At 47.9% G+C, this 26,260-nt stretch overlaps 1 protein-coding gene across 1 annotated transcript in view; it reads right to left on the reverse strand.

The window, feature by feature from the left end:
- The window catches only part of LOC133351116 (ubiquitin carboxyl-terminal hydrolase 13-like), a 41,611-nt gene extending 18,438 nt beyond the window's left edge, over positions 1-23,173 (reverse strand). Inside the window, 6 exon segments of the mRNA XM_061566075.1 lie at positions 204-349; positions 874-992; positions 11,902-11,977; positions 13,722-13,847; positions 22,259-22,483; positions 22,527-23,173. Of these exon segments, the coding sequence (XP_061422059.1) occupies positions 204-349; positions 874-992; positions 11,902-11,977; positions 13,722-13,847; positions 22,259-22,366 (575 nt within the window). The 5' untranslated portion in view covers positions 22,367-22,483; positions 22,527-23,173.
- Positions 23,174-26,260: the final 3,087 nt, after the last annotated feature.

Consider the following 26,260-nt stretch of genomic DNA (forward strand, 5'->3'; position numbering starts at 1 on the left):
TGGGCGCGCGTCACCCTCGGCCGCTGGGCTTGATTTTTTTTACTTTAGATTCGTTCGCAAATCTTTTTGCTTCACTGGGAGAAAAAAAATCCACAGAGCAACGGTTGAGACGGCGCTTCGACAGAGGAGGGGGGGGGGGTCGGTAACCGTGGAGGGGACGTTCAGCGGTCGTGGTGACGCGGCGCGCGCGGTGCGGGACTCACCGGGGCGGCACGCGGACCTCGGCGCCCTCCTGCTTGAGCGACTCGGCGTGCCGCGACACCTGCCGGAACTCCTTGTCCCACGGCTCCGGCAGCAGCGTCCGCACCGACGTGTCGGCCCTGAGCACCGAGTCGCACGCGATGGACACCTGGGGGGGGGGGGAGAGACGCGGCGAGGGAGAGACGTCAGGGAGAGACGCAGGGGAGACATGGGGCGAGCGGGAGACATTTGGGGAGAGGCGTGGAGGGGAGATAAGGGGGAAATGATGCAGGTGGAGAGACGCGGGGAAATACGTAGGGAAGAGACACGGGGAAGAGACACAGGGGAGACATGGTTGTGGAGAGACAGATAAGTTGGGGGGGGGGGGGGGTGAGACCCGAGTGCGAGAGACACAGTAGACACGGTGGGGGAGAAGACGCAGGGAAGTTAATGGGTGAGAGATGTGAAGGACATGGTAGAGACACAAAGGTGAGAACGGGGGGAGAGGCACGAGAGAGTTGGCAAGTTGGATGATCACACCGCAATATTACGAGGGGATGGTGGCGGCTTGGGGAGGCATTCCTCTCGTAGTGGATTGACCGTGTCCGACAATGACGACGAAGCGATTGCGGGAATTCAGCATTTGGGGTACTCCTCCCCGAAACAGCCTCCTTGCCCGGCCCGATCACTCACCATGGCCGGCAGCTCCTCGATGTTGGGCAGCCGAATCTCTAGCTGCTCGGGAAACACGACGAGTCGAGCCTCCTCCACAAAGTCCCGGCTCTCCCTCTCTTCCTCCTCGTCCCGCAGATCTGTAGCGGAGGCAGCAAACACGGTTCACCGAATCGCACGCTTTTGCGGCCGTCTGGAATGCTCTTCCTTCCGATATTGAGAAGTCACTGGAGCTGTGCACTTTTAAATCTAGATTTAAAACTTATTTCTTTCTAACCGATGTTTTTGTTCACTTCGTTGTGTTTACTGTTTGGTTCTTTCATTGTATTTCCCCTGCACCTCCTATGAGCATGGTTGGCTATGTACTGGCGCAAAACAAGCTCAGCACACGTACTTACGCACAGCGGCGTCAAGACAAAACAGGAAACCGTCGCACCGTTTCGGGCCTTTTTTCTTTTGGCTCCCCGTTCTTAAGCGAACGAGGCGGACAAAATGAACAACCGTACGGAGCTTCCCGCAAAGCGTCCCCTACAGATGCGGTTGCATTTAGCCCGCGACGCGTATATATACGTGTGTGTGTGTTTGCAAACTGTATCGCGGCCGTGATATTTGTAGTTCGACTTTCCATTCGCCTCTCAGTTCTGGTCTCCTCCTCCCCTGAGCAGCGAGCAGCACGGAGCCCCCCTTCTGACTCGACCCCACGGCTTGTTTACCGGCCGTCCGCTATTGTTCACACCCTAAGTTTAGACTCCACCGCCGAGCAATTCTACGGTGAAAGTCAGAGAGAGACACGTGGGGTCCCTCTTACCAGAGGTCGCAAACGGGTTTTGATTCCTTACCCGTACCCGCCCCGCACCAGGGTCGCAAACGGGTACCCGTACCCGTACCCGGCCGTACCCGTACCCTACCTGTACCCGGCCGGGTACGGGTAGGGTACGGGTATCGGGTGCCTGATTGCAACCTCTGGGATGAAGTCATGTTGCAGGCGCGGGTGGGTTGATTCTAGGAACTTAAATTGTGAGAAAAGACAAGACGTTGGGAAATGAGTGACAAACGGTGACTCACCAGTGACTCACAGTCTACCTGTACCCATACCCGGCCGCACCAGGGTCGCAAACAGGTACCCGTACCCGGCCGGGTACGGGTAGCCGGGTATCGGGTAGGGTACGGGTATCGGGTACCCGGTTGCGACCTCTGCCTCTTACTCTGCCGGGGTGGCGGGTGTCGGCAGGTGAAGGAGTTTGTGTAGCTCAGTGGTGGACAATCCACCAAGCACTGACATACATTCGGATGGATGTTGAACTTCTTTCGCACACCGTACGTAGCCAACCGCGCTAATCTGATGGATCTCACAGGCTGCTTGAGCCACCAGAGATCTGTGACCTACAGTTGCCCAAGTGAATACAGGGGGTTCCCCGAAATACGTCAGGGAGTTAGGGACCGGAAGGTTACGACTTATAACGAAACGATGTATAACGGGGACTTCTCCCGCGTAAGAATACTACGTGTTAATGCAGGGGGCGGTAGGGTTCCGTAAGAACGTAAACATTGCCTATGTGACGCAAAGCGGGGACGATTTCTCCCGTAAGAAAATAAGTAATATTTAATACTACTTTTTTAAAACACACTTCAATGAAATGTACCGTACGAGTAATGGAAGAACTCCACGACTCCAGGAAGTGGCCCCGAAGCTTGCCATAACGTAATGGACAGTGGTGATTTACAGCCAACATCAGTTGAGCGTGGACAATTAGACCCACGCTCGAAACATAAGATATACATTTTTTATTTTTTTATTTTTTTATTTTTAATGATAGAATATAGTATTGTCATCAGTATGACAAACGTATACCAAGTTTGCAGTCGATACGACATTGGGAAGTGGGTTAAAATTGAGTTACAAGATTTGAGGATACGACAACAGACAGAGTTGAGGATACAACAGAGTGAGTTAAATAAAAGCGTGTAAAATGGAATAAGGTAGAGATAGTGACCGTAACTTAGGGAAATGTTGTTTCATACCTATCAACCCAAATACGTATATATAGACATAATGCAGACATGTGTAACCAATTCTGAGTTCAGGAACGTTTAAACAGCATTTGCACAGCATCAAACACTTCATTGGAGACAATTTTTATGGGTATTTTGAAGCAGCTATATTCACTTTAAAACGTTTTCCTTTTTTAATAAAAAAACGCATTTGTAACAATTTTAAGAAATAACTCAAACAGAAAACCATTTTTCGTGTACAAAAAAAGCACAGAATTTTAAACAGCCTTTACGATCTTACCAAATCGAGTGGTGGATGAGTTGTGTTTGCAGGGTTGTGACGATATTTCGCGATCAAGTCGGCGTTGATTATAATCACCACTCAGTCGTGTGTGGGCACGCACGCGAGAGAAACACAACGGGACTGACAGAAAGTTGTTGGGGTCGCAGGAAGAAATCGTTTGCGATCCATTCCGCGGATAGCAGCCCCACGTAACGGCCACCACAGGACCGGTGGTGTTACGTGCCGAAGAGTTCAAATCGGGGGAACTCACTCACTCATTAACTTGTCCACCCACGGACTCGCGCGCGCATACGCACGGTGCTAAGCGCGGCTCCTTTGAAAATAGATTCTTATAGAAACCGCGAGCATTGCACGCGAGGTCAAAATAGCCAGGACCACAGATATTGGATATTATGCTGTCATGCACCCGACTGGAAAGCAGCATCATTTCTATGGATGAGTTGCATCTTTGTTTTTGTCCCCCCTCTCATCCGCTCACGAGCCTGCTTCTGTCGATGTGACTCAGAATGTTGAACCGGTTCAGAGTTTTCTTGCTTTAACAAATGCTGCTGGATAATCATACCTCATGCGGATAGCCATGGGTGTCTGGCCTAGAACTATATATATATTTCGATTTAAAGCTTTCGTGACTGCAGGGATTCATCGTATTGGTTCTTTCGGTAAAGTCACGTAGAAGGTAAATAATAAAATAATAAAATTTTAACATAATAAAATTATTCTCACGACGTTTTGGCCACAACGTAAGCAGCCGTCCTCAGGTGAAGAACAGGTCTGTTATTCAGACGCTGTCTTTCCGACAGACCTGTTCTTCACCTGAGGACGGCTGCTTGCGTTGTGGCCGAAACGTCGTGAGAGTTATTTTATTATGTTTTATTATTTTATTATTTACCTTCTACGTGACTTCACCGAAAGAACCTATAAGATATATATAACATGTTATTTACATGTGGAGAGACAGAAAAGAGTTCGGATTGTATAACACATCTCTTTCAGTGACCCCGTGCTAATCGGAGGTGTGCGAAAGGACAACCAACTAAACACACACAAATGATGTAAAATGCAGTCTCCAAGCCTTAATATCCACCATCTCTCCGGCATCTCCATTCATGTGCCACGAAGACGGGCCTTTGCCAAAAACCTCACCCATTAAATGCATTTTCTGTGAATGCCACACAAGTGTTTTCGACGGACAACGTTAAGTTTAGTTTTCCTCTCAATGGTGTTTGTGCGCCAACACAACAGCATCACCAAATAATTACTCTCGTACAGGGCGAGCGGGGGGGGGGTGGTTGCGAGGCCACGTTTTTTTGCGTTGCTCAGCCACCGCTCGTCTTGTTTTGGGACGCAGGCCGACGTCGTGCATCATGGAAACGCAAAGGGGCGGCCGTCCGTGGTGCCTTCCGCGCCTCGTTGAAAGCAAAGTATTGTGTGTTCGCCGCAACCTCCCCACCCCATGGTAACGGGCAGGGCCGGGTTACCGCCAGGGCTTCAGGGCTACTGCCTTGACCCCCCCATCCCCACCGCCCCCCCCCCCCCAAATAAATATATATAGTCGACTGAGATTGACCAATTAATGACTCACGGATTTTCACTTAAGCCCAAATTAATAATCTAAAGACAGTTATGCATTGTTATTCTTGGAAGTTATTTCAAGTCGCGCGCTAAAGCCAACCAATATGTGCTCTGGTTAATCCAAAATCGTCGTGATCGTCTCTACAGTACAGTAGTTGCATATCTTTGCGACAGTGGGTGGAGTTTGATTGATGTTGATTGGCGTGGCTCTGCTGTCATCCACTTAGTGGGCGGAGTCTTCTGCGCGAGATTGGGAAAGTGTTATCACTGAGCATGCGCATTGATTGGTCGATCTTTAGTATTCGTTCTAAATTGAAAGAGTAACAATCGAAATCACCATTTGTGCTTCATTTCTAGTGATTTATCCGATAATTTATGGATTATCCACAATTTTTAATTATCTACGGCCGTCCCCATCATTAGCGCGGGTAATCAAGAGTCTACTGTTGTCTGCTTCACAGTGGTTTGAATGTAATTCTGTAGCACTTGTGATAAATCCTATAGGTCAGTAGTGGGATATCCCCACCCCCACCTTTCCGGCCACGCGGGTCACTATCAACCATCAAAAATCTTTCGCGGACCACAACTCGTCAATCGCGAGATTTTATTTTAAAAAATTCAATATAAAAATGGCTTGAAATCGTCGTCTTCTGCGAGGGCTTTTCTTGCGGACAATTTCCCACGGCCTTGCAGAGGCCATAAGTGGTTGGAGGGCCACAGGTAGGGTACGACCGCTATAGGAAGCACATTTGTGAATTGAGCCTGAAAAACAAGCGCGGGATTGCCTTGGCGAGGGTCTCTCGCCTCTCTCCGAAATTGTTTCGGATATTAAATTAAGCCACGGTATCGCTGTGTGCGTTTCGTATCAGGAACGTGGCGAAATTAAAGACGGTTTTTCGATCATTCTAACTTTGATTTGGCTATTAGCGTCCGTGCCTCACGTTTAAAGACACGGACCAAAGTAACGCAGGCGAATAGCTGTGGAGAGTTTGGCATTGGGTGGTGATAAAACGGTAAAAGGAAGAAATGTAATATCATACCAAAGAGGGATGTCCAAAAACTATAACAGGCAGGAGCCCCATAAAACTCAATCCGGCCCTCGGAAACAGGCTATATGTGTACAAGCGCATTTGCACGAATCGCAGTGTTTTCATCGCACGTGTAAGTCCGTTAAAAGTTTCCGTGTAAACAGTGGAAGGGTGCGAGTGGACTGCACTGCGCCATGAGCCCAATGACCCCCCCGCCACCCCGTTTGATTCGACTGCCAGCATCAGCGATGAGAGACATCTGAGCAGGTTGTAGCTGCCCCTCAAGTCACACCACATCCACGCCGAGCAGCGTGGTCAAGCAATGGTCAAGCAACCTCCCCCCACAAGACAGGCACAGCCAACCAGCCAGACAGCCAAACTTGTTTCCTAAAATTAGCATAATCGAAACAGATGTTACTCTCCATTGGAACCTCATTTGCCAGTAAAAAATATGATAATTGTTTTTTTACCCTTCTATCTGGCAACAAAACTGACACCTTTTTTACAAGGAGTCATGTTTGCATAGACCACAATACCTGCAGTCATAATGCAAACAAAAAACATAACTCTGATAATGTATGCACTGTCCTTGAAGTTGACTCCTTGTAAAAAAGGTGTCAGTTTTGTTGCCAGATAAAAGGGTAAAAAAACAATTATCAGACGTTACTCTTATAAGTTTAACTTGGGTGCAAGCACTGCGCCATCACACACTGGAGTTGCAACGATTCACCGCCCCTGGCGATTTCATAAATTCGTCACGATTCACGGCCGTAATTCAACGATCGTTTTTTTTTACATCGTGACACATGTCACAACGCGTGTGCTCATACAAAACAATAAACATTCGCACGTACAGCCCTGCTGTCAATCCACCGCTGGATGGATAAGCGCCTCTCCGTGCCGCACCGTCCGTGGGGGTTACTTGACCATACTTCGCTATGCTGGTCAGGGCGGGTTGGTGAAGGAAGATAGCAGCCGCGGGTGACCGCAGGGGTGACGTAAACTCATTACAACAACGTATATTTCTTCTCCGTGGCATTGTCTCCCACTCATGTCGGATCTGGATTCCAGGCCCTCTTTCCCCACTATGTCTCGACTTCCTTCACATGCGTTGCAATGCATGCTAAGAACCGTCTATTAATTTAAATGAATCGATGTATCAGCACACCCCCGGCAGTGAGACTATAAACTATATATATAAATTACCAGGTACGGCCCACTGAGCTATGTAGCTCTTTTTCAGCAGCGAACTGGCCACAAATGCTAGCTCAACCAAGTGGCTCATCATGTGACCATTTATAGCAGCCAAATACTTTAAACGCATTTTTATAAATGTGGAGGGAAAAACAAGAGGACCCAGAGAAAAATCCACGCGCACCACGGGGAGGACACGCAAACTCCAAATAGAAAGGCATCAAGCAGCTTCGGATCAAACCCATGACCTCCAGTATACCAGGCGAGGTAGTGAACATCTCGCCACCGTGGTGGCCAATTCGCCTTAGTGCCGATGGCCTCACGCCGTCCCCTCGCGTGGAACGTGGACCTTAATAGGCGCTCGCTAACAGTGCTCGCCCCATCGTTCTTTTGCCCGGCTAAATGCGGGGGGACCCTTCGTGTTTATGTATTGTTGGTGTGTGTGTAATTTGTTTGCGGGCTATGTTGAGAGGACACGCATGCCACTGTGCTCGGTTGCGAGAGACTATTTATACGCTGGGAGCTATCTCTTATTTATTTTAAGGCGAGAGTGAAACAAATGCACGGTTGTGTTGGGGCGGACCCGTGACGCTTTGCGCGAGTGACCCTGACCGCGTGTGGTTCAACCTAACGGCGCTTGCTCTCCGATAGCAAAAAATAAAATGTGCACGTCTCGCACAACCCCTTTTGTCAATCCACTGCTGGATGAGGAACGTGGAGGTCACTCGACAATGTACTTCACCACGCTGGTCAGTGCGGCTTGGCTCACGGGGAGAGGGCCCAGGTCTGGTTCAGACATGTATGTGTGTATATGTGTAACTTTGTCTTTGTATATTGAACATCTTTCACGCCGTGCGTAGCCACCTGCACTAATCGGAGGTGCGGGGGAAGGACAACAAACTAAACACGAAAAGCAATTCTAAAGAAATGAGTTTTCAATCTAGATGTAAAAATGCAAAGCTTCAGTGGCTTCCTAATATTGGAAGGAAGAGCTTTCCAGACGGCCACAGAAGCACATCTGAGAGCGTGCGATGCCACAGATCTCAGACACCATTCCCCAGCAAATGTTAACCGTGGCCAGGAATCAAATAAAACTCATGTCGCCCAATTCACAGTGCAGCGTGCGAACCACTGGACCACCAATCCCTCCCACAAATGTATGATCTGGGGAGCAGATCAATAATTGAACCTGGGGTGCGTAAAAGGTGTGAATGAGCGTAGAATACCAAATTTTAAATATTGTTATTTAATTGTTATTATCATTATTATTTCACTTGTCTACCCAGCAAAGCCTCACTGAGTGTCACGACTCTATTTTTTCAGGAGGGTCCTGCCAAATTTTAGTAGCAGAGAGCCGATGTTTGCCACGCATAATCCCAATTGAGTAATTTGTCACGGTGTAACATTTTTCAAATTTGGACCAGGGTGCTAGCACGCAGTGGCCTACTCTGGCAAATTAAATATGAATACGTTTTACGGTTAATACACCCGCAGTATTAATCAGGGCGGCCGTTGGATCCGAACTGTGAACCTCGGGAACAAGGGACAAACGCGCTCATGCTAGGCAAGCACCGTGACACAATTAGCACCTTCGGGTGAAAGGCGCTATAACAATCAGACATTATTATGATTAATAATAAGGGTTGACTGGAGAAAAGTTAATTAAAGTATATCCTAAACATTTTTTTTATTTTGCCAGGTAAGCCCCCTCTGAGCGAAATAGCTCTTTTTCAGAAGCGACCTGGCCACAAATGATAGTTCAACGAAGTGGCTTATCACGTGGAAGTTTATAGCAGCCAAATACTCTAAACGCGTGATGTTGATTCTAAACATGGAGGGGAAAACTGAAGGAATTGTTAGTAAAATCCACGTGATCATGGGGAGAGAGACACGCAAACTCCAAATATACAGCAGGCGTCAGGGTCGGGATCGAACCCACGACCTCCTGTATACCAGGCGAGGTAGTTAACATCTCACATTCCCCCTCTTCGTTTCGCACATTCTGACTTAACGGAGAGGGGGGGGGGGGGAGTTGTGGGAGGCATTCAAGGGAGACATGAGCCATCCCGTCTCTTATTAATAACGCAGACAGATGCGTGAACTACAGCCATACAACCACCCCAAACTCAAGATCCCCATTTAGCACTCCTCTGGAATGCGTGGCCCACTGCTGTTTGTTAGCGAGCACCCGTTAACGTCGGCATAGAACACACACCGCACGGGTGTAGCCGTGCCTGCCCAGTGATGATGCTTCGCACACCTCACCAGGTATTTAAGGCCGAATCAACCTACGGGAGGCTTAACACACACTTGTACAGTGTATCACAGAGTGGGAATCGCTGCACCTCAGCTCAGCTCCCCTATACAAAGACAAAGACCCCCCATTGGGACAAGTTCTATTCGCGGAGCACCTGTTAAAGCCGCTATTGTCTCCCTGGGGCCAGGTACTAATCTCGGTACAGTATTTATTTAAGGCTGAGTCGACCTTAAAGGGAAGCCCAAACACATGTCGGATATCACCTGCCACCAACGGCATGGGGAGGCCCTCATTCACAAAGGGGACCACAATGCACTCCTTCAGGAGATGCCAATGGACTTTTCACACGTGCACACCTGCTGCCTGTGCATTGCTATGACTGTCGTTGGCATTGTCCATCACCAGCCGTCACTGACCAGTCTGTTGAAGTATGGCCATGCAACGTCCATGACCCGTACGGCGTGGGGAGGCAGTAGATTTACAGGATGACGAATGCACGGGTTTTAGGTGTTAAGGGTGTTATCTGTTAAAGAGATATATTCAGTTTCATTTAAGGCCTTGTTAAGGCTTGGGATATTTGTACATGAGGTGCTGTGAGGAGGCCTCGTGTGAATGGCGCTGCGTAAATTCAAGTTCTCGTTCAGGTTTATTTTGTCCTTGGTACGATGCACTTTGTCTGCGCCGTGTGTATATTGAACCTCTTTCGCACCACACGTAGCCAACCATTCGCATTGTGGTCCACGTAAGATTCCACCGGTATCAGCCCTGCATAAGCACCTTGGGATGTATATGTTGAATTTTTTTCGCACCGTACGTAGCCAATCGTGCTAATCGGAGGTGCGGAGGATGGACAACTATGAACACAAAAAGCAGTACACGATGAGCATAAATGCTGGTGGAACCCCATCAACAAGAGGCGAATCTAGAACCATCCAGTGCCGGATTAAGCTAGTGCATATGTTATAAAGGGGCCCTAAATAAATAAAGACACATAAATATTAAAACACAAATGTTTTACTTGCATTGAATTTTGTAAAGAATTGTAGTTTTTTAATTTGCTATACAGCCGTATAATACGACAAATCGCTAACCTTAAACACCCAGTCGTTCATAAAAGTTGAAGGCGGTATAGTACTACAGTAATAGAGCAAGTGCAGCATCACTGAACCGGAATTGATAGCTTGAAAGCGTTTAGCACGGGGCCCTCGAAAGTGCGGGGCCCGTAGCTACTACACGTGTAGCTACTTTTTCTACTAGGATAGTCCATCACTGAAACCATTCCAGGGGCGAGGAGGAGTCCCGACAGTTCAAGCCGTTTAAAATCGGGCTCTCCGTCGAGAAACATCAACAAGATACCGATCTTCAGGCGTCCCACGAAAGGGACGGGGAGGTGGGCGACGATTTCGCCCCCCCTCACCCTGCCCACCCCCGTGCCCACTACTTGCAGTCAACGGACTCTGCCTGGGGGTCAACCAGACCCCTCAGCACCACAAACCACAATCGGCTCCCCCCCCCTCCTCCCCCCAGCGCCACCCCCACCGCTCCCCTCGGGGAGCGCTTCCCCGTGTGAGAGCTGTCGTGGGGTTACGGGCGCACGCCCTCCGTGAGCACGGCAATTTCAGTGCTGCGCCTTTACATTTTTTCTGACGTTACTTCCCGGGTTGGCCCCCCCTTTTTGCGTAAACGCCTCTCCGTCGGGCAGCAATTTTGAGTCTCAATTCCCCCCCCCCCCCACGCTCGTGCAGTTCCTTTCTGGGGGAGGGTGGCAGGGGCGGGCGGTGCTCAGGGAATGATTCCTATTTCCCAAAATCATTCTCCATCATCTGCGCGTGCCTTAAAATAACCGGCAGCCTCTCCGGAGCCATCAGATCGCTCCGACCTCCCCCCCACCCCGTCACCCCCCCCCCCCCTCCTGCTCGCTTCGCTCAGGCCGGCCCAGCGGCTCCTCTCCTTCGGCCCAAGTCACGAGATATTTTTGACGGCACAACTTCGACAGACGCCCGCCTGCCCGCCCGCCCCCCCTTACCCCGACAGAGACAGGTGTGAGGCCCGGGGCGAGCGCGTGGCGTCACGACGACGACCAACCATCGATACAGCTGCCGCCCTCCATCTCGCCCACCCCCCCCTAACCCCAAACCTCCGTCCGAGGATCATGGAGATTCCCAGCTTAGAGGCTATCGACTGCCAACACTCGGGGACCCGGCGTAACCACGGGTGGCTGAAACCCGGATTCAAACCAGGAATCGAAATGTCACCGGGCTCATCGCTCTGACACGGTGTCAGCCACAGCCGCCCCCCCCCCCCCCCCCCCGGTGGTGGCGCTGGACATTCGCAAACAAAGCGCAAAGCTTGGGGCCCAAAAGGGCTCAAGGGGGCATGTAGATGACGGGAAAAAAGAAGGTTGCATCAAATATCAGCTGGAGTTCGATTGATAAAAAAAAACACAGAAACAATTCCACTGCTGGATGAAGGCCTCCCTATGCCACGAGTTGTCGATTTGCCATACTTCACCACGCTGGTCAGTGCGATTTGGTGAAGGGGCCAACTTGCCAAAAAGACGATAAATGGCCAAGCATCCCACTGCAGGCCCCCTGCTGAAGAGACATTTGAGACTCGATTTGGCCTTCCTGAACAACTGTCATCAAATAGAGCAGCACTGGAATACGAATAATAATCATTATTATTATTATCAGGGGTCTGACCTGTCACAGAGAGAAGGCGGAGGGTGGTGTCTTCTCCATCGCTTGCCCCTCCTCCACCACACGCTCCCTGCGGCTTCTGAGAAATTAAATCCAACGCAGAGACAGAGAGTGAGAAACGAGCAGTGGCTTAGTTAAAACTAAAAACTTTTTTTTATTTTACTGAGTAAGGCCCATTGAGCTATGTAGCTCTTTTTCAGAACCGACCTAGCCGTAAATAATAGCTCAACGAAGTGGCTTATCACGTGGACATTTACAGCAGCCAAATACTTGTGGAGCAGAAAAACCGGAGGATCCGGGAGAAAAATCCACACGAACACCGGGAGAGAGACACGCAAACCCCAAACATACAGGCGCCAGGGTCGAGATCGAACCCAAGACCTCCTGCATACCAGGCGAGGGAGGTAACATCTCGCCACCGTGGCGAGTGTGTGCAGGTGGCGTGACTGCATCAGGGTGCATCAGCCAGGGTGGCAAGGCACTGGGCTCCCAACGGAGAGAGAGGGAGACATTGGATAGAGTGCCCCATTTCATTCCTTGCACCGGGGCCCATGCCAACAACGCTATACCGCTGGGGGAACAAGAGGTTTTAATTAGTAGAGAGACTTTAACTGATTAAAGAGGTCACTTGAAGGTATCTCAAGAAGTGTTTCTGTGATGTTACCTCCCATTCGGTGATAAAGAAAACTCACATTCGTCAATAACACTGTAGCCTTAGAAGGAAAACATATATCTATCACAGATGACATTGGAGGCAACGGCCCTTCTTCATGGAACCTAATATATAGTTTTCCTTAGAAGGCCACAGTGTTATTGACGAATGTAATGGGTTGTTTGTTTTGTTATTTGTGTTTGCGTACCACTGCCAATGCAGCAGCAGCATCACCAAATTCCAATATACATAGAGTGATTTAAAGCTTTCGTGACTGCAAGGATTCATCTTCTTGGTTCTTTCGGTAAAGTCACGTAGAATGGAAATAATAAATTAATAAAAATAAAACATAATAAAATAATTCTCACGACGTTTCGGCCACAACGCAAGCAGCCGTCTGAATTTCAGACTCTGTCTACTCGACAGACCTGCTCTCCACCTGAGGACGGCTGCTTGCGTTGTGGCCGAAACATCGTGATAATTATTTTATTATGTTTTATTATAATTTTATTATTTCCATTCTACGTGACTTTACCGAAAGAACCAAGAAGACACATAGAGTGCTTCGCTTAATTTGCAGGGGTGACCAAAGTGACACTCGACACACATCGCGATGAGAGAGAGAGAGAGCGCCGCTCGGCGAGAGTTCTGAACGTGTTCTCAGGGCACGGAGTGCCGACATCACAAATTGGTGGTTCCACGGTGGCGAGATGTTAACTACCTCGCCAGGTATACAGGACGTCGTAGGTTCCACCACCGAACCTGACGCCTGTATATTTGGAGTTTGCATGTTCTCCCTCGTGGTCACATGAATTTTTCTCCAGGTCCCCCGGTTTTTCCCTCTAAATTTAGGATCAACATCACGCATTTAGAGTTTTTGGCTGCTATATAAATGTCCATGTGATGAGCCACTTCGTTGAGCTATAATTTGTGACCAGGTCGTTTCTGAAAAAGAGCTACATAGCCCAGTGGGAATTACCTGGTAAAATAGAAAAAAATCGATAAGCACGGTCGGAGACGTACGGCGCAAAAGAAGTTCAAATAATACAAACTTACAGTGATCAAATGAAGGAGAAAAGGCGACACAAAAACGAGAACACGAGAAGAGCGTGGACGGACGGACCGACCGACATCGGACCGACGAAACGGAATTCGCGTGGCCCCGGCTCACCTCGCGCCGCGTGCGCTTGAGGTGCATGTAGACGCACTGGCCCGTCTTCTGGTAGTGCTTTTCCACGTGCTCTCGCCCGAAGCCCAGGAAGGTGTTCATGCACACGTACAGGCCGCCCTCCGACTCCTGCGCGGGGGGGGGGGGGGGGCACAGGCCGGTGCCGGCGGCGCTCGACGTCAGCGACCGTGTCTTAGACGGCGACCTCTACCCCTTCACGGGGTCAGCCGGCAGACGCGTGCAGCCTGGGTGGCCTTGCCTATCCACTGGATGGACACGGTCAAGGTCCGACCGTGTGCGTCCTGGTGCTCGGTTGCCGGACGAATTCGTTGTAAGGTCGCGCTCATTGAAACGCACAAAGTGCTTGCCACAGATACCTCGCCGAGCTCGTCAAGGAGTATAAAGCGTCGCGTGGACTCCGGTCATCCTCGCAGCAGCAGCTTTTGGCTACTGGCCCTCGAACAGAGGCGGCGATCATCACATCGCGCGCTTTCGGTTATGCTTCTGAGGCCGTCTGAAACGCTCTGCCTTCCGATATGAGGGATGCCACTGGAGCTACACACTTTTAAACAATCTAGATTGAAAACTCATTTCTCTAGAACTTATTGTTGCGTTTAGTTTGTTGTCCTCCCCCCACACCTCCGATTAGCACGTTTGGCTACGTACGGTACGAAAGAAGTTCAACATATACATCCCAAGGTGCTTATTCAGGGCTGATACCGGCGGAATCTTACGTGGACCACAATGCTAATGGTTGGCTACGTATGGTGCGAAAGAGGTTCAATATACACACGGCGCAGACAAAGTGCAAGGTACCAAGGACAAAATTAATCTGAACGAGAACTTGAATTTATGCAGCGGCATTCACACGAGGCCTCCTCACAGCACTTTACGTGCAAATACCCCAAGCCTTAACAAGGCCTTAAATGAAAGTGAATAAAACTCTTAACAACTAAAACCCGAATAACATTGAAATATGTAACAAACAAAAAACAATATGAAAGGGACAAAACCAACACGGTCAGGTACGTGCCAGTGAGAACCAATGTTTTAAAACCTCACTCCACTTTTTCCCTGTTAGTGCCCCAAGCACCTGAAATTTGATCGATTCACACGAAAGGTCCCTGGTTACTCGTCCGGTCTCAATCACAATCCGATGGCCGAGCTGTCAGTACTTAACGATAACTTCACTTGCAAAATTGCAATTGGCTCGTATACCCCTCGTCAGCTTGCACTGTATTAGTACGATTGGCAGAAAACATGGAGCGTGTAAATCTATGTTGAACTTCTTTCGCACCGTACGTAGCCAACCGCGCTAATCGGAGGTGCGGGGGAGAATGGGACAATAAACTAAACACAAAGAGCAGTACTACAGAAAGTAGTTGTCAGTCTAGATTTAAAGGTGCAATTGCTTCCAAATAATCAAGAATAGGCACGCGATTTGATTTTGTCGCCCCCACCTCCTCCTCCTCCACGGCGGCCGATATTTACAGCGACACGAGAAGATATTTTGAGAAATTTGGTTTCGGAAAAAACAAAAGCATAAATATAAACCCAGCTTTTTTTTATACTTCGATTTTTAAAAAAATCAAAATGCTTTACGACAAACTACGTAAGTCGTGCGATTAGCGTTACAATCCATCGTAGACCATTCTCATACCCACTCCCCTACGCCGCGTACACACGAAGTGCGCGTCTGGCACCGAGCGAATTAATTATTGTGTTGGAACTGGGCAAAGTCGCCCGTGTTCTGTAATACATACTTAATTTCTCAGTCGATATTTTCAGGAAATGCTGCCTAGTGCTGGCTTTAGATAGATTATCGGGTACAAAGCACTTACCACTAGAGTTACAAAACGTGTGCCACTATATTCTTGTACCCTCTGCTCCTAATACTCCTATGAACGGACTATCAGGAACCTTGTGCGGCATTCAGAACCACGCACAATCAAAGGCAGCATCAAGATCACACGATACATGCGAGATGCGAGATGTGGCTGGGTGTTGCCCATGCATAATTTTCCCGGAAAAGCATTCCGGGCTGTTCCGACCGCAATCAAGCGCTCGTTCGTGACAGCCCGTACAAAACTAAACAACGATGAGTAAAACTCGCGTTGGGAAGGACTCCCTTTTCGATGCCACTGCGAACATGGCAGCAGAGCCGGCCCAGCCACTAAGCGACCCTTGCAATTGCAAAGGGCCCCGTGGCCAGCAGAGGGCCCCCTAGAGTCACTGCTAGCTAGTGGGTGAAAAAAATCATACATCAAAGGGGCCTCCAACCAAATTTTGCTTAGGGCCCCCAAAGGTCTAGGGCCGGTTCTGCATGGCAGTGACTGTTATTCGCCCACTGAGAGATATTCCAGCCGAAGACTTCCACGCTTGTTTCCAGAATCCTCGCTGTCGCTGGCACAGATGTTATTGACTGATTTGAAGGGAACCCGCATGAAAAAGTCAGAGCGGAGCTATTTTAGTCGCGATAAATTATCTCCATAAGTGTTATCGAATTGGACGCTTCGTAATTCGACTACGCATGTGTGTTTGTTGAACGGCGAGCACGTGTTGTGGGATGTAATCAGGAAGAGGAGGAGCAGGAGGAGGTTGTGATGGGTGGGACGCGCGCAGGATGGAAGAGGGCAGGTGACTAAGATGGGCATTACAGTGGCAATGGGGTGGGGGAGGGACCTCGAGCCAGATGATTAGAGATTATTAGAGCAACGCTTGAAGGCCCGGGTATGGGCCTCGCACAACAATTACAGGCTTTAGCAGAAGGACGTGATGGCTGGTTGTGGTGGCACCGTTGGCTTTGTCCTTGATGATCTCTTGACCTTGGATTATCTCTATAAAAACTACCAATGGGTCCTGCCAAGCTGTCTTCATGCCATGCACTGTGGAAAAGTGCGAAAATGACTTCATGATATAGACTGAACGGATTTTAGCCGTTGCAGGCAACTATGCGACGTTAGGAATGTGGGGAGCGAGTGGCATTCAAGTGTTTTTATTAATTCTGTTACTAAATTTTTTGTCCGCAAATTTTTATTCCGATTATGCCATCGGTGTAATCGGAATCAACATTAACCTAATACATTAAAATTCACCCAGCCCCCTCTTCTCCTCGTACTTGATTGGCTAACAAGTGACAACATCGCATGTATCCGTCTACTTAAGACCAAAACAGGAGGATTTCTCCATGAACTCTGGCTGTCGCCTGAATGGTAATTGTTGTGGGTTTACTCTCCAACACACCGGTGTGCTGTACTAGTAACGAATTACTAATTGGATTACGTGTGGTGGCGGGTTTTACGACACATTTATATTTACGCGATCTAACCAAAAAAATCTCTATTATGGATGATATTGGTCGTGAAAGCCCCCTAAGTGTTGAAACTTCCATCGGTGTGCGATGTCATAAGACGATGATGCCCCATTTGGATCTCTCGTAGTGTGGTGGAAGTCTTCGCATTCATAAAGGGCTCAGGGAAGTGGTGTTACCTGGTCCACAAGGGAGGGGGGGGGCAGCAATTTCCCGTCCACACTGCTTCCAAGATAAATGTCAGTCGCATGGAAGAAAAAAAATATTTTCTTTTTATTCTTCGAACTGGAATGCAGCTAAACTTAGTTCCAAACTAAATTTAATGAAGTGGGGTTTTTTTTAGCAGTCAGTGGTGACTGCGCAGAGACCATAAACTCACTACACTTGAGCACTTGGTTTAATCACAGGCAGCTGAAACTTGGATTTGAACCCAGAAACTTCGCGGTGCAGGAACAACTCACTGACCTCTGACCTACCCAACCAATTCAGCATTCAAGTGTCTGAATTTAACTCCCTCCTCAACGATGCCACTTCCAGCCACCGTTAAGTGAACCTGCTGGCCATTAAATACCACAAACACCAAAAATAAGTAAGCTCCGTTATGCGACTCCATATAAACAAAAACATACGATGTAGTCTAACGACTTCCTGATTTTATAGACCAATATTATTCAGCAGAATTAGTTTAAGCAAGATTTGGACCTGTTTGGAGTTTCCTTCATTTTGTCTTTGCTAAACAAATGCTGCTGGTTAAACAAAGTATTTGGTGACGCTGTTTACTGCATTTCTAGTGGAGCACAAGTAACAAACAAACTCAACATCAATAATAACACTTAAAATACAATTATATACTGTATATAAGTAACGTTTTGGGCAATAACCCTTCTTGAATGCAGGTAAAGCGAGACGCCAAATTGGTGTACTACAAAGAAGAGCCTTTGCCCAAAAAGCTGCTGGTTAATATTGGCCTAGAAAGGCAATAAACAGTATTATAGAAAAAAAACCAACGTGGTATGTATTTGTGGACACACAGAACGGAGTTATTTTTTTGTATATGATTTAACGGATCATGTTCCATGCTCCACGATATCACATTACAGTTGTATACAGTCCGTCAAAAATGCAGTACGTTCACATTGCATAACTCCACAACTGCGGTGTATTTGAAGTACAGAGAACTAAAATCCCACAAACGATCCGCCGATTTATTTTTAAATCCTTTATATTAAGTTCACCTGCTTGCTTGCGCGCTTACGACCGTGCAAATCTTTCGGTCGTTTTTTAACCCACTTAATTTTCGTGAAAATTTTTTTCCAAAATTTTAACTTTTTAGGAAAAAATAATTTCATATTTAATTTAAAATACCAATGTGATGAAAATGAAACTCTTACTCAAGAAAAACAGAAATGAATGATAAAATAAAACCGATGCCACGCATATAAAGGATTTATAGTGAAAAACTTTGTTTTTACGGGTTAATTTTTTGCAAGCTGCACTTGAGAGCCAACACCTCATGTGGGTGACAATTTTTGTTTGAGCACGGCAAACAAACCATGTTTGTGCATTGAATTATCCATCGACATTGAATCTTTGGCCCTGCGAATTTTAACATCCACGTACTTGACCCCGTATATGGCAAGTGCAGTGGTTTGCGAGGAACCCGGTGGAAACGAACATCGGTTTTCCCCGAATATTCGTACCCACTCACACAATAAATGTGTGTTTCCTACCAGGTGAGATTTGTTTCGATTATGGCTGTAGGGTCAATCCCAAATGTTGGTTCCTATAGGGAGAAGAACATGTGCCGGAAGGGACCTATGTATGTTGAACATCTTTCGTGCCGTACGTAGCCAAAGTTTTGGAACCACCTAGTTCCGTCTCTTGGCATCTCCATTCTGCCACCTCATTTAAACTGATTATTAAAATCACTTAAGTTTAAGCGTGAATGTAGCTTTACGACATAATTTGTATTATTAAGTTAGTTTATTTTTACTACTGTAATTGTTAGAATGCTTTGGTGTTGCCTGCCGGCTGAGTCGCAATTTTAATAACAGCTTCTTAGCTCCATGGGCTTTACTCGTAAAAAAAACTTCTTAACTCCTCTACCTGAGTTTGACTCCTGGCCAAAGCTGGTAATTGGTCTGGGTGGATTTGTGGCTGTCGGATAAGCGACGTTGAGCTGTGGCTGCATTTTCCAGTCATTGATTTGTGAACAGATGGAAGTTTGCCCGCATTCCAAGTGTAACCACATTTGAGTGGGCATTCTTGGCACCATAGCCCGCCTGTCGGTGGGTCCACACAAAGCTCCGTGACCAGGCCACAGACTCAAGAGTTTGAGGGGACATCTTTGTAAAAAGAATCGGGCGTCGAGTGAGATATCGAAAATATTTGACATTCCAACCAATCCATCCTCATCGCCCCCTCCCCATACATCCCCTTCGTACACGAGAGACCTAAATTTCCTCCCTCCCTCTTCTTAGCTTTCTATCTCACCCGGCACTCACAGGCAACTCACATCAGCAGGGGCTAAATTTAAGTTGGGCCCTCTCAATACCAAAATAGCCACACGCCACGTGTGCCTTCATACCAGTGGCAAGGCAAGGCCTTGGGATTTTCAGTCTCAACTTAGGCCTTGCTTTGCTCTAACCCACATTTGCCTACTACGCTGAGAAGATTACAAAGTACATTTTGGGGAGAGGTGGGATTTCTCGTGACACTTGGAACAAGAAAGTGGCACAGCGCATTGACATGTTTTCAATGTAGCAGCATCAAAAACATGTTACGTTGAGAATTGTGTTCATTGAGTTTATAATGTAACTGTTTCACCCTGTGTTCCCCTGCATTTCTCCGAGTTTACTTTTCAATGGCACACACACACGAAGCAAACGTCGTGTCCAACCACAAACACAAATTATTATTTCCCAGAATTCGATCAACGGAGAGGTCATATGTTGCAACTTATAACGTGCGGACACTTTAAGTCTCGTCTACCAATCGTCAGTCTAGTCGCGTATCATGGACACACATTACATGCAAGTGTAAGTGTCACGCTGTACGGAATATGCATGCACATTTATTCACGTACACACACACACTCATTCAAATATTACACATTTACTTAAACAAATATCCATTTGCTTACATTCACAAGCCCACCCAATCATTCAACACACAATACTAGTACACCAAACATAATACACCAATTAAACATACATTAACTTTCGGCACATGTGCTTAAATCCACACCCGCTCATTCACTTACAAGCTAATGTATGCTCACGTTAACGCATTCACTTGCACGCATTCACTTAAACACGTTGCACTTCATACATACCATTCACTTAATACAACGTGATATACTTATTCACACACAAACACGTATTCGCTTAATCGTACACGCTTGCAATTATTTTCACCGACCCACGTTCACTTAAACATTCATTCACTCACGCTCGTTCATCTGTGTAACATGTTTTGCCGAAACTCCCCGTTGCTTACGACACAATCACCGACAACGCACCCAGTCTCCGCTCGAATTAACATAGCCACAGACGCGTTCACTTTCGCGTACGCCAACTCATGAGCGCGCATTCACTTGAGATCTTGCGTGCATATTCTTGGTTCTTTCGGTAAAGTCACGTAGAAGGAAAATAATAAAATAATAAAAATAAAACTGAATAAAATGAAATTCTCACGACGTTTCGGCCACAACGCAAGCAGCCGTCCTCAGGTGAAGAACAGGTCTGTCGGAAAGACAGCGTCCGAATGACAGCCCTGCTCTTCACCTGAGGATGACGGCTGCTTGCGTTGCGGCCGAAACGTCGTGAGAATTATTTGATCATGTTTTATTTCTATTATTTTATTACTTCCCTTCTACGTTACTTTACCGAAAGAACCAAGAAGGTGAATCCCTGCAGTCACGAAAGCTTTAAATCGAAGCTTGCGTGCACTTCAAGGTGCAGACGCTTGTAACGCGTTCACTTACTCACCGCCTATCCCACTTAGGTAGATTTAATTCACGTCTACCCTTCACTCGTTCACTGACGATCCTTCACTTGCACAATCGTTCACTTGGACGCGCACACTGGGTGGCCTTAAACGTCCAAATACGCATTAGGTTACAATTTGAGCAATGAGCCCTTCTTCATGGCATAGACACGATGCACGCGCTCAGAGGAAAGGGCTATTTCCTTTAATTAAACACTCACTCACCCATTCACTGTTGCAACACGTGCGTTTAGCGTGCTACCCATTCAAACCAACAAGCACCACTCCCGAACCAAGGTGTGCTCGTTTAAGGCCGAGTCGATCTAGGGGGAAGGCCCGGGACCGGTTCAGATGTATTCACAGAGCTCCGGTCCGCCGGGTTTGTAGCGAGGTGCGCTAGACACTTACACTATCGCTCCCCACACGCGGGCAAGATACACTCTCAGACACACAGACACACGCACAGTACACGTGTGTGTCTGTGAGAGAGAGTAGATCTCACAGTGCGTGTGTGTGTCTGTCAGAGTAGAGACACTCTGGAGCACACACACACAGTGCGTATGTGTGTCTGTGAGAGAGACACTCTCTAACACACACACACACACAGTGCGTGTGTGTCTCTACTCTCACAGACACACACACACACACAGTGCGTGTGTGAGAGTGTGTGAGTAGAGACACACACAGTGCGTGTGTGTGTGTCTGTGAGAGAGACACTCTCTAACACACACACACACACAGTGCGTGTGTGTCTCTACTCTCACAGACACACACACACAGTACGTGTGTGAGAGTGTGTGAGTAGAGACACACACAGTGCGTGTGTGTGTGTCTGTGAGAGAGACACTCTCTAACACACACACACAGTGCGTGTGTGTGTGTGTCTGTGAGAGTAGAGACACACACGCACAGTACACGTGTGTGTCTGTGAGAGTAGAGAGACACACACACACACAGTGCACTGTGTGTGTGTGTGTCTGTGAGAGAGACACTCTCTAACACACACACACAGTGCGTGTGTGTGTGTGTCTGTGAGAGTAGAGACACACACACACACAGTGCACTGTGTGTGTGTGTGTCTGTGAGAGAGACACTCTCTAACACACACACACCCACAGTGCGTGTGTGTGTGTGTCTGTGAGAGTAGAGACACACACACACACACACAGTGCACTGTGTGTGTGTGTCTGTGAGAGAGAGAGACACTCTCTAACACACACACCTACACACAGTGCGTGCTCACCGGGCTGTCGAAAGAGAAGGCGCATTCATCCTTGTAGATTCGAGTCCCCGATGTGGGGATGCGCACGGTGGGCAGATAGGGCAGCAGCAACTCCCACACGTCCGTCATCGCTGCCCCTCACCTGGATTCCGAAACCTCCACCCCTGGATCAGGGTGCCCAGTGCCACCCTTATCGCGCTGAGGTTCCTCCTACAACTCCCGTCTCCCGGTGTCCCCTTTACACACCTGGCTCCCACACACCTTGGCTGCCACGTGTAACCCTCCACACCTGGCTCCCACACACCTTGGCTGCCACGTGTAACCCTCCACACCTGGCTCCCACACACCTTGGCTGCCACGTGTAACCCTGCACACCTTGGCTGGCACGTAATCTAACAGGGCCTTTCACAACGATGATGGCTACATGTGCAGAACGTCTGGTGTCGAAGTCGCTTTACGATGGGGGAGGGGGCCCCTTTTGGTCTTCGTCTTCTTTGGGTTTCTGTCGTTTTTTCCCCCCAACTTAAAAAAATCCCTCTTCTTCCTCCTCCTCTCTTGCTTCTAGAAATCACGGACGGCTGAGAACCTGAGAACACCACTGCCAAAATGCCCCTTGGAAGTTGCCGGTAAAGCTTCTTGTCGACTTCACGGCGACGGCGGGCGTCGATGATTATCTTTTTTTTTAGCGACGACGCTATTTAAATAAATAAGAAAAACCTCGTACGATAACGACGGGACGACCTCATTAAACGGACCCGAACAAACGCAAAGAAATAAAAGTTCGAGCGACTCCAGGCGAAGCTTTCTAAGTTAGATCTTGGGATGTTAAGTGGTGGGTCTCAGCCGAGAAATCTGAGCACCACCCAGGCTGGAGCCGCGACTCAAGTGAGTGGGAGAGAGAGAGAAGAGAGAGGAGAGAGGGGGGTGGTAAGGAGAGGATGGAGGTTACCAACCGAGCCCTTGCCACGGGCACAGTCTCACTCACACACAGCCTCACTCCCTCCCTTGCATCCAGCAGCCATAGACCAACCACGTCCCAGCTGCTACACCCAAGGGTTAGGGTGTAATCCCGCCCCGACCCATATACGGAGGGGTCCTGGCCGTGAAGACCCCGGTGAGCCACCCCTGTTTCTAGAATACTGGATGTGGTTCACGCGATGGAACTAAAGTGTGACGGAGCGAGCTCGCTGTGAATGAGATCTCTTCTTTAAGGGACATCTGGGTACACACTTCATGCTCGGTACAGGGCAGCAATGACGCACCCCGCTCTGCCATGTGAGAGTCGTTGAACTTCTTTCGCACCGTACGTAGTCAATCTGAGCGTGCGGGGGAAGGATAATATGATGGTCAACCCACGATATTTTGCGTTTTAAGAGCAGGAATGTTGACAAATTAAGTGCAGAACCACATTTCATGTTATGGGGTTTTTTTGTACGCAGTTGTGATAAAGCTAACCCGCCAAGTCAAATGTGTGATATTCAATTAATTCAAATGATTGTTGGGTGTATAAGATGTGCTCTAAGTGTGGATCAGGTGCTACGGTAGTAAAACTTCAGGAGTCGTTCCATGATGCCATCTTCAAGGGCCGTGTCTGACAAGGTGGTGCACTGTTGGCTGCAAAGAATCGTGAAAGGAAATGTGTGTTGCAACAAGATGCCGTGAGAGCACAGTTGGCATTTAATTCGGGGAGAATAACAATCAGTTTAACACGTAGCAGGCTTTCGCGACCAATATTATTCATAATAAAGGTTATTTTTGGGCGAGATCGCGTTATTTATAAATGTGTCGTAACCCTCCACCACCCGACACGGCCAAACAGTAAAAAAGTGTCACGTTTATAAAAGACAAATATTGATTTAAAGCTTTCGTGACTGCAGGGATTCATATTCTTGGTTCGTTCGGTAAAGTGACGTAGAAAGGAAAAAAATATATATTATTTTTCTTTTTTTCTTATTTTCTTATTTCCCTTCTACGTGACTTTACCGAAAGAACCAAGAATATGAAAAGACAAATAGTGAACTACTTTAGCACATCGGTGTGTTGAAGAGTGAATCAACATAACAATATAACAACTCACAGGTCAAATGTATTCGAGTGAATGTGATTCGGAAAATGAAGATTGTATATGCCTCGTTTAACAACAAAAAAAGATACCGTACAACCGGTTCTCATTTTCCAATCCGCTTATTCAGAATAATACAAGTTGTGGTCCGACCTCTGGTGGCAGCAAAGGGTATCGATAAATAAAAAACAGAAACATTGACCTGTATAAATTACGGTGAATATATTACTGGTAGGAACCACGTGGTTCCACCAGCCCACAGGGGATTATTGTGTCCGTCCGTCCGTCCGTCGTGCATCCAAAAATGGGAGGGGTGGGGCTGCCAAGAAAGGGGAGGGTGGGGAGGGGCTGGGTGGAGAGGGTGGGGAGGGGCTGGGTGGGGAGGGGAGGGTGGGAAGGGGCTGGGTGGGGAGGGTGGGAGGGGTGGGGCTGGGTGGGGTGGGGCTGGGTGGGGAGGGGCTGGTCACCCCGTGGTGCCCTTATAAAACTCAACGTTTAACCTACTCACGCCGGCTTGAGCCTGTCCTCAGTCGGCCATATTTGCGGAATACACCACGCCGCCGTTGACCCTGGCCATTGACAAAGCAACCCCAACGTTCCTACCAGCTCCCTCCGCAGGAATGTGTTAGCGGCTAGAGCGTGTAATCACGACATTGAGCTACAGTGTAAACACGATAGCTGAACAGTATATATAGTACATTGTTAAACATTATATAGAAATGTACGTTTTGGTAGTTCACTGACATCGCTTCGGGAAAACCTGACTCTACCGATGAGGCACCGTGTCGAGGCCGCTCCAGAGTTTTAGACTCAGAATGTTTATTTACTACTGGAAGAATAAGGGGCCGCCCATAAATGACGTCACGAGATTTTGGATGATTTTTTACCCCCCCCCCACCTTCGTCACACGGCGTCACAAAAAGTCAGACCCCTCCTCAAATATGACGTCACAAAGCTCTGCCCCCCCCCCCCAAAAAAAACATGCTTCAAATCGCTTTAAACTAATGTCATTGTCGTGCGTATTTAATGTGGCGCTGCACTCTGATGTTGTTAGTTTTTTTCCTGATGACGAACACTTGTGTTGCGATCGAAACGTCGTAGTTTTTATTTTTTATTTTCTTTGATCCGACGTGACTTTACCGAAAGACTCAAAGAATATGAATTCCTGCAGTCACAAAAGCTTTAAGTCAAGATTCATAAATGGTCTCAAGTAATCGACCACAAGTATTCATACTCTTAGGCTTTTTCGGTAAAGTCACGTAGGTAAAAAATAAAATTAATAGAAGTTATAATAGAAATAAAATAATATATCACGTTTCAGAGGCAACACAAGCTTCCGTCTTCAGGTTACTATTAATTTTATTTTTTACCCACGTGACTTTACCGAAAAAGCCTAAGAGTTTGAATCCTTGCAGTCACGAAAGCTTCAAATCTAGAATCGACCACAAGTAGTTTATTACAATTTTTTAGTGGCATAATTAATCAACCCAAACTACCCAGTTATTTTGTAAACGCAGAAGAGCCGGTACGGGGCAGTGTAAACGCGTAAGGAAGACTTTTATTTTGAAATGTCAACAAAGGTCAGCTGTCACCTTTGATGGCCCTGGGACAGAGACAACACATTCCTGCCCGTGGGAGCTGGTAGGAACGTTGGGTTGCTCGGTCAATGGCCAGGGTCAACGGCGGCGTGGTGTATTCCGCAAATATGCCCGACTGTGAGAGGGTGGGCACAAGCCGGCGTGAGTAGGTTAAACGTTGAGTTTTATAAGGGCACCACGGGGTGACCAGGCCCTCACCCACCCAGCCCCACCCTCCCCACCCAGCCCCACCCTCCCCACCCAGCCCCACCCTCCCCACCCAGTCCTCCTCACCCTCCCCACCCAGTCCCTCCCTGCACGACGGACGGACACAATAATCCCGTGGGCTGGTGTAACCAGGAGGTTCCTACCAGTATAAATTTC

The sequence above is a fragment of the Lethenteron reissneri genome, chromosome 36 (assembly GCF_015708825.2).
Source record: "Lethenteron reissneri isolate LAM-NWPU_2019-01 chromosome 36, ASM1570882v1, whole genome shotgun sequence".
In the NCBI taxonomy this organism is placed as follows: Eukaryota; Metazoa; Chordata; class Hyperoartia; order Petromyzontiformes; family Petromyzontidae; genus Lethenteron; species Lethenteron reissneri.